The 12,938-nt window shown below is 42.5% G+C and overlaps 1 protein-coding gene across 8 annotated transcripts in view; it reads left to right on the top strand.

Moving 5' to 3' along the window:
- Window positions 1–12,938, top strand: part of LOC149185706 (uncharacterized) — a 398,327-nt gene that overhangs the window by 289,241 nt on the left and 96,148 nt on the right. For all 8 annotated transcript variants that reach the window (XM_089410782.1, XM_089410779.1, XM_089410778.1 and 5 more), the window contains 2 exons: window positions 7,450–7,505; window positions 7,616–7,711. In XM_089410782.1, coding sequence (XP_089266908.1) covers window positions 7,450–7,505; window positions 7,616–7,711 — 152 coding nt within the window. The remainder of the gene's footprint in view (window positions 1–7,449; window positions 7,506–7,615; window positions 7,712–12,938) is intronic.

Below are 12,938 nucleotides of genomic sequence, written 5' to 3' on the forward strand. Positions count from 1 at the left end.
AAGTGACCCTCAAGCCTCCTCTTATACTTTTCTTGTTGACAATTCAACGGCCGAGATTAAGTCCCTAATCAACGGATAATTCTGGTTTGATCCATGACTTTTGGACCCTTCTAACACAATTTTATATTAATTCACATTAATATTTTATTTTCCCTAAGTTTAGACTTAGGGACTCCTTTAAAAATATTAATTATTTTAATATCTCCCAAACTGTTTAGAATCTGCCCAAACCATTTCTGGGTATTGGAGATCTCATGTGCTTTAGCCTCTCCACCAATTTTTGTGGCTAGAGCACATTCAATGCTATCCCAAATCAACACTCCCTCTTAGCGAGGACTATGCTCTAGTAATACTTCTCACTGAGCATCACCCTAATCATCCAACATCGATCCCTGTGTTGATGCTAGGCTTGCTGCCCAACATCCTCTGCGCTGCTGCATCATGTACTGCTACCCATGGCCCTGCCATTACCACTGCTGCATTTGTACGACAGCTCCCTCTGCATCTGTGCTGTTGCCCATGGCCTTGCCACTGTTGCATCTGCACTACAACCCCTCTCATCATGCTACATCGTGCTGCCCATAGCACTGCCACTGCTAACTACTGCACTGCAACTCAGTTACTGAGAATTAAGTAATTGATCTCCCACTCTGACATCTCCGTCAAGCTAGAAAAACTCCCGATGCTGAAGCTCCCTTTGTTAATGACAAGTGCTCCCTCTTTGACCTCTGTGCCACTGCCACAACTCTGTGCATCTCACATTGTTGCCTCACGCTATCTTGGGACTCCTGCATTGTAGCTTCCTCTCTCACTTCATCCGCATCCGTCTCTATCGACATCTGCCAGTCCTGCTACTCCTCTTTGGGGTTCCCGTAGCAGGGTATAATCCAAGAGGTTGGGTACCTCGAGGATCCTGCCCTTCATTGCCTGTGGTCCGTCTGACTACAGCTCGATGTCTCCTGACTTCCGCTCAAGTGGCGTGTGAGCACTCATGGCATAGTCATCATCTGTCTCCAATTCATTCTCCGCCCTTGCTGGCGCAACCTTGGTCTTGGAAGCCTCTCCCTTGCTCTTCTTCCTCGGACATTAGCTCGCATAGTGACCCAGTTCCCCATAGTTGAAGCATTTGACCCTGGAGAGGTCCTTCTTCTTCTGTTTCTCCTGCTTTCCCTCAGATGCTAGGGCAACATCCTCCTCTTCCTCCTTCTTGATTCTAATCCCCTTGCTGCTGCTTCCCACCTTGCTTAGCCTTTTGACCTCTTCTTAGCGAAGAGCCGCCCACATTTCCTCCCAATCTGGAAGGGTCGCCCTACCCAATATGCTCTGGAAAAACACCTCCCAATCTTCTAAGACTGCGTTTGGGGTTGTTCTCACCATCAATTCTCGATCTGTTCTCCCTTCTACATCTGGTATGACTGCAGTTGATTTTCTGGTAGCGTCTTCCTTTGCACGGAAGTATGCTGATACAACTTCTTTAGGGCCTCCCACATCTCATTTGTTGTATTATTCTCGGCAATGTGTGGTACTACATGGTCCTTGACCCCGTCAAGGATGATGCTCTTGGCCTTTTCCATTGCATCCTCGTACTTATCGTTATCAGCCGAGTCAACTAGGACCGCTATTGTACTCAAGATGAATTGCTTGAGATGGTTCCTGTCTAGAATGGATAAGATTTTGGCCTCCTAGACTACGAAGTTTGAGGCTTCGTTCAGTCTGTCTTGGTCTCTTACCTCGTTCACTGCCATCTCGCTGCTCCTCTACTTCCCTTCTGGAAGTTCTCGGTGTGACTCCCTTTGAGCCTCGATTTCCCTCCTGGAAACCCCTTTGCTAATGTCGAGATGCCCCCACTCCGATCCTTAGTGCAGCTCAATGTTGCACGAAGCGGGAGCGAAGCGGAAGCGTTTTTTGGAAGCAGAAGCGTCATTTTCCAAAAATCTAGGAAGCGAAGCGTCCGTGGAAGCGTCTGCTATATATATATATTTTATATTTTTTTGCATTTATACTCAAAACAAACATCCCAAATAGCAAATTAATTGTAGAAGACATGAAAACATGCATATTTTTGCATAAATCAAGATAGATATGGCATCCATGATTCCATTGTAGTTACTAGTATGTACAACAATCATCTATATTCTAGCTATTACAAACATACATCAAATTTTTAAGCATATTATAAAACATAAAACGTTTAAGCATATTATAAAACATAAAACATAGAGCATATTATGATTTATCTAGCAAGTAAGCAATTGTCAACATTTGTCATGTCCAAAATTCAAATAATAATGTTTACAAAATATGTCACTTGGTCACCGCCAAGACAAAAAAGGTTCAAAATTCAAATTCACAAGCCTACAAGTCTAATGGGTAATCTATGACAAAAGGTAGTAGACTGTGAATATATCTACTAATCTCTCCTCCTTCCACCACGAACAGAACGTGTCGGCGGGCCGGGGCCTCCACATGGTGGCAATGAAGAAGATGGTGTCGATGGAAGTTGTGGAAGTGGCACTGAAACTGATGAAGAAGAACCCCCTGTTGTTGGTGTTGAACCATGGAACCTAGGAACCAAGGGAACAAATGGGGGTGGGGGTGGCATATCAACACGATCATCATCATCCTGGAATCGCTCAAAAAATTCATGCAAAAAAAACACTAGTTAACAAAAAAATAAAAAACATGAATTAGAGAAATGCTTTATAAGGAAAAATTGGAAAATTCATACCACAATGGACATACCTGGATAAGAGCATCCTCTAATTGCTCTAATCGCAACACTCGATCCTCCAAATTGGGCTCCTCTGGATTCTTGTCCCAAATCAACAGGTCTTTATTAGACTTTGCATCTTCACAGTAATGGGACAACAATCGCAAGTTGTAATGAACATAAACCAAGCTCTCTGCCCGGTATAAACTCAACCTGTTCCTTTTAACACTGTGGATGAAAGAATAAGAGCTCCAACACCTCTCTACAGAAGAAGTGTTTACCACCTGTGGTAGCACCTGCAATGCCAAAGCCTGTAGAAGTGGAGTACCCCCTCCATGCATGTTCCACCACTCAAGAAAAGAAAAAGTCTCTCGATCTTTAATTGCATGCATGCTCCCAAATGGACCAGTGTTAAGCGTATAGTTGCTCACCTGTCTCCGTACCAATGCAGCCTCCTCCTCATTAGGGATTAATTTACTCAATGCAGCCATATATTTTCTGTGAACCTCTTGATCTTGGTGTGGTTTTCTCCTGCTTCCCCCGCCCAGGTGCTGGTGTTGAAAGCCATGATGGATGATAGTATTTAGGTGTCAAAACATATGCTAATGCATGCAATGGAACATTTAGCATTTCCCATCGGTTTTGCACCTCTACACGAATATAATTGTACAAGGTGGTATCTCTAGGCTCAACAATGTCTTTAATCCGCCCCAACATGCTATCCATTTGCTCATACACCTCCCCAATTATTGGTCGATCTGAATCTGCAAACTTGATCATGTAATAAATTGGTTTGGTGAATTGCAAAACATATTTAACCTGTGACCAAAAGTAACTGTCAAGAACAGTGTCCTTGACTGCATTAGCACCATCTATGTCAGTGTTAATTTCATCCCATGTTTTAGCACACACCAGATTAGTTAAAGCTTGTCTCACCTTCACTAGCCGCCTAAAGGTAAGGTAATAACTAGCAAATCTTGTCTTTGCAATTTTAAGCAATTGCAACTTGGAGTAAGTGCCATAGAAGTAGTTTACCCTTGTATGCCATGTGATGAATTTAATGAGCTGCTTCCCTCTCCTGTAAGGCTCAGTAGTCCACCCACATTCTTTGTGCTTCACAATATCATGCATCAAAAGGTTCAATGTGTGAACCAGGCACCCAGACCAAAAGATGTGTGGATGAGTACGCCCAATAATTTTTCCTGCTGCCTTACAATTTGCTGCATTATCTGTGATCACTTGAACCACATTATTCAGACCAACATCTTTGATTGATTTCAATAGGAGATCTGCAATGTTTTGTGCAGATGCAGTGATGGAGGAGGAGTCATGACATGTAATAAATACTGCACCACTAGAAGAAACACCAAGAACGTTTATCAAATGTTGGTTTCTAATATTTGTCCACCCATCTGATACAATGGATACCCCAGAATCTACCCACTCATTTGTAAAACGTGTCAAAGCTCTTTGAACCTTAGCTTTTTCTCTTTCTAATAACACTGTTCTAGCTTTCTCATAGATGGGGGCCTTGTATCCTTTTGGGGCTTCATTGATGGCCTTTACCATTTCATGCCAATAGGGAGAGCGAAGCACATTGAATGGTACACCGCAAGCATAAAGAAAACGGACTATCTTTCCATCCACATCATCCCTCCTAGCAACATTAAGGAAATCCCCTATTGTTCTTCTACCTCCAGAGCTTGCAGAAGTACCATGAGGAGATGAGTAGCTACCAAATTTAGAGGTTGCACTTGATTCAGAATGAGTTCTTTGTTTCTTGTTTTTTTGTTGTGCAACCATCTCTATTTGGATGTATTTTCTTCTTTCTTTAGTTGAAATGTTTGGGCAAATTTGTACCCCCACAGGGCCCTTTTTTTCATCACTGTCCAGCACCCCACAAAGATGCCTCCTCAAACGGGTATATGAACCACAATATGGTTTTCCTTCATGACAACCATGAGGGCACACAAATTTGTAAGATCCACCACCCTTTCCCCCATCAAGTTTGGTCACATAGTTCCACAAGGGTGTTGATGTAGCTTTCCCATCTTGTGTTTCAGTGTCCTCTTCAGGTTCATCCCCTTCCTCTTCAAACCCTTCCTCCTCATCATACATTGGGTCACTCATATTGGGACCAATGTCCTCTTGTGTTTCATCCCTTCTATTTCTATTCCCCCTTGCCATCATTAAAACCCAGAGTGGAATAATACATATTAGCCAAAAGAACACCATCTTGGAATATGGATATAGGTGGTGGACAACCTGTAAGTAAAGGAGCAAGTAGAAACAATGGGAAAGAGTAGGAGAGGGACGAGAAAAATACAAAAAAATTGTCAAAAAAATAAGGGAGTTTGGGGTTTGAACTTACCTCTTTAGCTCTTGTAGATGAAGTCCTCCAAGCTCTTGCTCCAAGCTCCTCCTCCTTCTCCTAGCTCCTCCTCCTTCACTCCTCCAAGCTCTCCTCTCTTCTCCTCCCCTCTCCTCTCTTGTCTTCTCCTCTCCTCTCTTCTCTTTTCCAACTCTCATAAACTCAAAGTGAGAAAATGAGGAATGAATGGGGGCTTTATTCTTTTCATTCCTCACCTTAATCTCACTCTAACTTCACCCTAACCCACCCCCTTTATGTTAAGTTAACATAAATTAAAAAAAAAATTGTTTTTTTGCCTTGCGCGCGGCCTCCTTTCTGAAGCGTACAGAAGCGTACGCTTCCTCCTCCGAAGTGTCACGCTTCTGAGGTCCGAAGCGCACTTCGGAGGCCTAGAAGCGGCGCTTCCGTACCGCGCTTCCAAATCTCCAGGAAGCGGCGATTCCGAATTCGAAAGCGCCGCTTCGGGCCACGCTTCCTAGGCACTTCCGTGCGGGGCTTGGAACCGCCGGGGGGGGGGCGCTTCTTGCAACATTGGTGCAGCTGCGCCACTGATCCAGATTTATTGGCTAGAAATCCTCGGTAGCAACTCCCTCCTCCTTGGTCTTGTCCTGTTAGGTACTGTTCTGACTAAAGTACCTCACCAGCTTCACTTTGCAACTTACCCACAGCCTCTTAAGCCCCAGCAAACTGAAGGTTAGAGCTTCTAGGCTTTGCGCAATCCTGGCACCAGCAAGATTCGCACCTCCTAGCCATGGGCGTCAATCCTTCCTGACTGAGAAAGATGATCAGGCACTGCGTAGGTCGAGTCTGCTCCCCTCTGCCATTGCGTTAATCCTCTTCCCAACTCAAACTTGATGACGCAGGCACTATGTCACCCATTCCTTGCTGCTTCTTTGCTAGGAACAACTTTTGTCACTTGGGACAACTGTTTTCTGCTGCTGCTGCTTTGCTCCATTGATGTCCTTAGTTCTCCTATGATCTGCAACCACCCTCTGATACCATGTTGGAATTCTAAGTCTAACTGTTAGAAACCCTTCATGTACTTTTTTGATTTATTTCTGCCTACTGGTTATGATTAGTTAACAAGTTATTTACCATGTAAATACTGAAAATAAATACAAGTACATGCTCAACACATTACAGATCATCAATTGAAGGAAACAAAACAAACACACATTTTGGACCAATGTCCCTGGAAAAATTCAATGCAGGAAAACCGGTGCAACTATCTGAGGGTTTTATTATTATGCAGTTTTTGAATGCAATCTGGGTGCCAAAACCATCTCACCCAATAAAGAATAATCTCAGCAGTAATACCTCTCAGTTGGAGACAGATGTTCTAGCTGAAACCCCGGATAAACACTTCGACAACTCCCAGCATCAATCTGCCCCACGAAAACCCCTGCGTCAGCCTCTAGGGACTGCGTCAGCCCTTCCTGGCCCAGCATCAGCCCTTCCTGGCCCAGCGTCAGCGCAATAACCCCTGCGTCAACCTCTGGAGGCACTGCGTCAGCCTCTAGAGCCTCTATGTCACCCACGCTGGCTCTTTGAGGCACTGCGCAGCTCCTAGCTGCCTCTGCGTGGGACCTAGCTGGCTTTGTGTGGCCTCTGGTTGGCTCTGCGTCCCTCTCTCCCGGCTTCTGCGCTGATTCTCCCGGTACCCTCTCAGCCTCTCTGCTTCTGTATTCACTGTCCCTCAGCTGCAACTTTGATCACTCTTTCGACTTCCTCAGCAAACCCTGCCCTAGAAAATCGAAATCTTGATCAACTCGGTGTGTTCTCCAAGTGACCCTCAAGCCTTCTCTGATACTTTTCTCATTGACAATTCAATGGCCGAGATTAAGTCCCTAATCAATGGCTAAGATTAATTTTGGCTTGATCCATGACTTTTGGACCCTTCTAACACAGCTTTATATTAATTCACATCAATATTTTATTTTCCCTAAGTTTAGACTTGGCGACTCCATTAAAAATATTAATTATTTTAATATCTCCCAAACTGTTTAAAATCTGCCCAAACCATTTCTGAGTATTAGAGATCTCATGTGCTTTAGGCTCTCCGCCAATTTTCGTGGCTAGAGCACATCCGATGCTACCTGAAATCAACAGACCTCATTATATAATTAATAAATGATCATATCTCCACTCTATCATGTCTATGGCCTTAACTTTGTGAAACGCCCTTTTACTGTTGTATATCGTTTCAGTCGTGGTGTTCATATTACGAGTAATTTTTAAATGTGTGCAATTTTCAACAGTTAGTATGTATGATGAAAAACTAGGTTTGCATGTGAAGAATTTTCTTAGATTAGTTGTGCATGGTATATGAAATTATTGATATGCCATCTAAAGAACCTATATCGTGCAGTTCATCCATGCAGAGGAAATCAGTCATGAGGAGTTGAACATAACACCTGAAGCAAGGTTATATTCCAGATTTCTATGTTTGTTATCAGTGTTAAATGTCAATCACAACTATGACCTTTGAGGTTGAAAAAGTCCAGTCGTGACAATTGCTAAGTTATGTTATGTAGAGATTCTTTGCTGCAATTCTCAAAACTGATTGAAGAGCTCAGAATTCTATGTCACAGTGAGACAGTTGTCAGGACTATGGAAGCTGTCATTAAAAGGTACTTGATTAGCCATTTACTTGAACAAGGATTGTAATTTTTTAAATTTATACCTGTTTCTGGTAATCTGTTTGCAAGATTTCTATGTATGGTAGGTAATGAGTCATGACATATTGTCCACAGTGGATAATGTCTATTCTTTTGCATTGTGCTGTGCTTTATCTTATCTCTGTTTCCTTTATTTCTTCGAAACATAAATCTTTTTTGGTCAAGAGCTCATTTGGAAAGCTCAAAGCAAGGAATTTCTTATACAACCATGAATCTCATTTTAAAAATGCTTGTGCTATTTGCATAGAATTGTGCAAAAAGCTTGAAATATGCCACCTTTGTAAGAATATATCCACATGTTCCCATTGTGCAATGTTGCCTAAAAATCAAGTAGGTCTTGTGAGGGGTAACCTAAAAGGCAAAAACTAGACCAAGGGACAAAAATGAGGTGTGGCCCACTGTCAACACAGCCACTACCTCTTACTCTTTGTGGACTTTCACCACTGGGAGTCTTCCCTTTGATAGGTCACCCAAAGATATATCAAATAAAGGATCAAGGTGACAAGAGAGGCTTATAGAGGACAACTCTTCTTAAGAACAAGGTTCAACAAGCTAAGAAAGGCAACCCACATCCTCTAAGAATTCCTATTTAGGGTACAATTGATCTAGGGCTTGAGGGATAGCAAGCCAAATGAATTAGCCTAGAATGAAGAGGCCAAGAAAAGGTTTCCCAACAATGATTATTAGCTATCAAATGGATGAAGAGACCTTCAATATGCCCCAAAGTTGAAGCCTAGGGAAAAATCTACCTTGGGCAAGAGAATTCAGGCTTAGAATGGATGGATTGGCCACTAAAGGGAGTTGATTTTGAGACAATCAAGGCTCCTTTCAATGTTGCATCCTTCCACAAGCCAAAATTCCAACTCTAGATCAACTCACACCCTAGCCCTATTTAGCGACTTGACCTTAAGAGGACTGAAAATCAGAAAAAGTATAGAGAATGAGTTTAGGGTTGAATTTGCGAGTGATCAACCAAGTGACAAAGCCAGTTCCTAATGCTTGGGACGATGGAGTCTATGAGATTGAAAATGGGCTAAATCTTGGTAAGGAGTAAGAGAATTTTCAAGCCCCAGCTCAAACCATAGCTATTAATTTTGTGAGGGATCATGGTCACTTGGCAAAGCTAGTTTAAAGATTCACCAAGGGGATTGTCATTCACATTTCATAGATGAATAATGCATACAATGTCATTATCTAGATTCTATACAATTGATCTTCAATAATAAATGCATAATAGAAAAATCCTAGATAACAATTCATTCCATACATTAGACACAAGAACAAAGACTTTTCAAATACAAGGCTTACTTACAAGAAAAAATGCATGAATAATCCTTTATTGATTCAAAGTAACATCTCCATTGCCAAAGAAATAGCTCCGAGTAGCAAGTACTCCATAGAATCACATCTCCACAAGATTCCAAAAAGGCCAAAATCTCTATGAGGCTGAAATTATGTCCAAGGGACGATGATATAAAATGATGAATCTCTCCTCTATTTATATGAGGATTAGGACTATAATTAGCCTAGTGCAAGCCCTTAAAAAATGTTTGATGTCTAAACATGCTTGGATTAAAAGCCAACCCATTAGCTCTGTGAAATATTCCCTAGTTTGCCCTCATGTGTGAGCCATAAGATCTATAGGGTAACATCATTCAATTAAAAGTGTTGTAAATGGCATGTCCAAGGGTGATGAGGTGTCCAAGGTGGTGTAGAAGTATGCCAAGTCGATGATTTGAGGGTTGGACCTCAAATTCACCTCATTGCCTCCTGCGAGGGCTCAAGATCCAATTGGGACACCACAAAGTGATCTCCATGGGTTTCCAACTGCTATGAATGGCCTCCTTTGCACTATCGTTGAGAGCTTCTTGGGTGGAACAAGCCCTCCCTAGTCTATCAATGTGAGACCATCCTCATCTGGGCTTTGAATTAGCTACTATCCATCAATTTGTGTCAAGGCCGCCGTAGGGGCATGTTGGGTCCAGTTGTAATGAAAATTTCTGAATCTACACATCAAAAATCCTACCGCAATCACTAGTTTACCATCTCCTACTTGTTTTTTACATTCAGCAAGTTATTTAATTATTTAAATAACGATGAAAACACTATTGCAGACTACACACTGAAATAAAATGAGACAAATACACAAGGGGCACTATTATTTTTGGACAATCATCCCCAGAAAAACCCAATTCGGGAAAACGGATGCAACATATAGAGGGTTTGTATTATTAAGAAGATTTATGAATACAACTAGGGTGCCAAATCTGGCTCACCCAACAGAGAATAAACTCGGCAGAAGTACCTCTATCCAGAGACAGATGAACAAACCCCACAGGTGATTGCGCTGTTCCCAGTGTTGGGCAGCGATGGCTGCTCCAAGCTCTGCACTGGAACTACATCACCTCCTCTAGGAGCTGCGTCACTACATCAGAGCTCTCCCTCTACGCCATTGCGTCAGAGCTCTCCCTCTGCGACACTGCGTCACTGCTCTCCCTCTGCGTCACTGCGTCAGAGCTCTCCCTCTGTGTTACTACATCAGAGCTCTCCCTCTGTGTCAGAGCTCTCTACAATTGATGAACTTCCTTTGAGTTTTCAAGCACAAAGGACTCCTAAGAGTGTCGCTAACCTAGAAGGACCAAAAGCGAAACGATTTTGAACCTAGGCCTTGGTGTATTTCACAAACTGGCTATGGGATTGACTTCAAACTTGGAGGACATGTGGTGGACACCCCAATGCAGTTCTTAGCCAAATCGCTGAGCAAGATGATGTCTCTAATGGAATTTGTTGGATGCTCTAGCTTTGCCCTCTAGGGTTAATGCAAAAAAATTGTGGAAGGTAGGGAAATTTAGAGTGATCATCAAGGATTGAGACTAGTGCCTAGCCATTTGTGGAGAATGGAGTCAAAGTGAAATTGATTTAGGATTTTGGCTAGAGATGCAGCAACTAGGTTACAAGAGAAATTTATACGTCTTTAGACAAATTAGTGGAGTTCCAAGGTGAAAGGTATTAAGCCACCCCTAGGCATAGTTCGATCTTCTTGCCAAGATGAGTAGTATATAGAACGATCCAAGATTATATGTGTTTATGAATTTCGCCCAATAATTAGGGCACAAACATAATCCAAGAATAACATCCATACATTAGACATAAAGCATGAAAATTTTCGCATAAGAAAGCACTTACATGACAAAAAGATTATATCCATCCATTTGTTTTGCAATAATGAAGCTGCAAAACATGATAACAATCTTCCAAATATCAAATGCATCAATTAACATCCAAATCATCCAACAATAGCAGGTCCAAGTACTTTTCTCCAAAGATATACCATTCCAAGTGATGATGAGAGATCAAATGAAGCTCTCTCATATTTATATGATCCTCCAAGGGATTTGAATGGCCTAATTATGCATAATAATGCCCCTGTAATAATAATATTGTGCAAAATAACATCCCTTTGGTGACAAGCCCACCAAATAGCTCCACAATAAGAATAATTAGCCTCTCAATTAGGCCGAAATGATAGATAAGTAGCTAAGAGGGTTGTTGGAAAGCCAAATGAAGTCCAACATGTGCAAAATGAATAGAAGGGCTACAAAAATAGTGATGAAGAGGATGGCCCCTTGATCTCCAAGCAAATGAGCTATGGTGTCCCTAAGTGGCTATGGGGGCACAAAATCATCCTCTTGGGTCTCCAATTGAATCGAACAAGCATGTATCCCATTTGCAAGGGCTAAAACAATGATGCAAGCCCTCCCTCTGTCTCCCATGGTGAGACACAACCCCTTTTGGGCCCTGGATCAACTGGCAAGTGTGTGGTGCAAGAGTGTCGCCGACTGAGCAAGGTGGTCTAGGTGCATCATCATCATCAAATAAGTGGGACGCGAGCGAACAATGAATGGTGTTGAAGGATCCATGGCATGGCTATCTGCTCTATGCTATAGTGGAGCCCAATGGCTCTCAACGCACACCCTATAAATGCCAATATGACCCTCTTGATGACTTGGACGCCGTATAGGGTGACCAAACCCCAAGATGAAGACCCACATGCAAACCTGTATAAGATCCAATGCATATCCTCACCTTCCAATACAACAATTCTTTAGTGCAATTAAGCAAATAAGCTTACAAATCATAGAACCAAGTGGGCACTTTATAAAGGCATGCCATTCCATAATGGGCTTTAGAGTGTACAAGTGTTTCCAAGTTCAAGAAGGAGGTTAATCAAGGACCCTATTAGTTGGTTTCAACCTCTAAGGGAGTGATAGGTCCATGATACATCCGTCATATGGCAGGTGTTTTGTGATATAATGATGGAACAGAGTGGGGCATCAGGGGAAGGCTCCAAGCCACATGCCATGGTACAAGGGTAGCTATGATGAAGAAAGCCCACACTCGGGTGTATAGATGTAGGAGGGAGAAATCATGGTACATGAGTTACCCCGGCCTTTTTTTTCCACCCTTCTTCATATGCCTTTTGCCTTTTATTGATGTTTCTTTTATAACTACTCGGGGCTCTAGGGGATGAGAGCATGATGTGAATGATATAGCAATGAATACCCCCTTTAAGGTTGGGCAGTTCATTCCTAACCAGGGGTTGGGACAATCATGGGCTCCTTAGTGATGCAGGGGGCCAATACAAGGACCCTAGGAACCAAAGTGATGGCCATGATGATAGGGGTAGAGCTCATGTTGGCTTTTGCCCACCTGCTAAATTTGTATGTGTCGACCATCTTTTGCATTTTATGGTGTGTTTCCTATTGAGAGTGGCCAAATCATGCTTTTTACTTTATTTTTAGTTGCATCAACCTCCAGGGCATCTTTCCAAGCCCAACCCAAACTGTGGGCAAGGGGAGGGGATGCTAGCTCCTTATGGACCCAATGGAAAAATGTGGACTTAGATGGGAAATTTGTAGAAAGTGTTTATAATGAGCAGAGGGGAGTGATGTATGTGGTGTTGGGAAGTGGGACCAAAATCGAGATTTCTCATGTAGTGCCATTCCTAAAACTAGTAGCCAATATGTTGAATAAAGTTGTCATTGATGGCACCATAGCTGAATTGTTGAAACAAACCCTGGATATTGTGCGAACCCCACGCGACCTAAACCCTAACTACTTGACTAGACCCTAGGTGCATGTATATATTAATGAAATTCTAGATGCACTTTCCATAACA

Source organism: Pinus tabuliformis, chromosome 3_1 (assembly GCF_031772625.1).
Source record: "Pinus tabuliformis cultivar Carrire ecotype Pingquan chromosome 3_1, CPIR1, whole genome shotgun sequence".
In the NCBI taxonomy this organism is placed as follows: Eukaryota; Viridiplantae; Streptophyta; class Pinopsida; order Pinales; family Pinaceae; genus Pinus; species Pinus tabuliformis.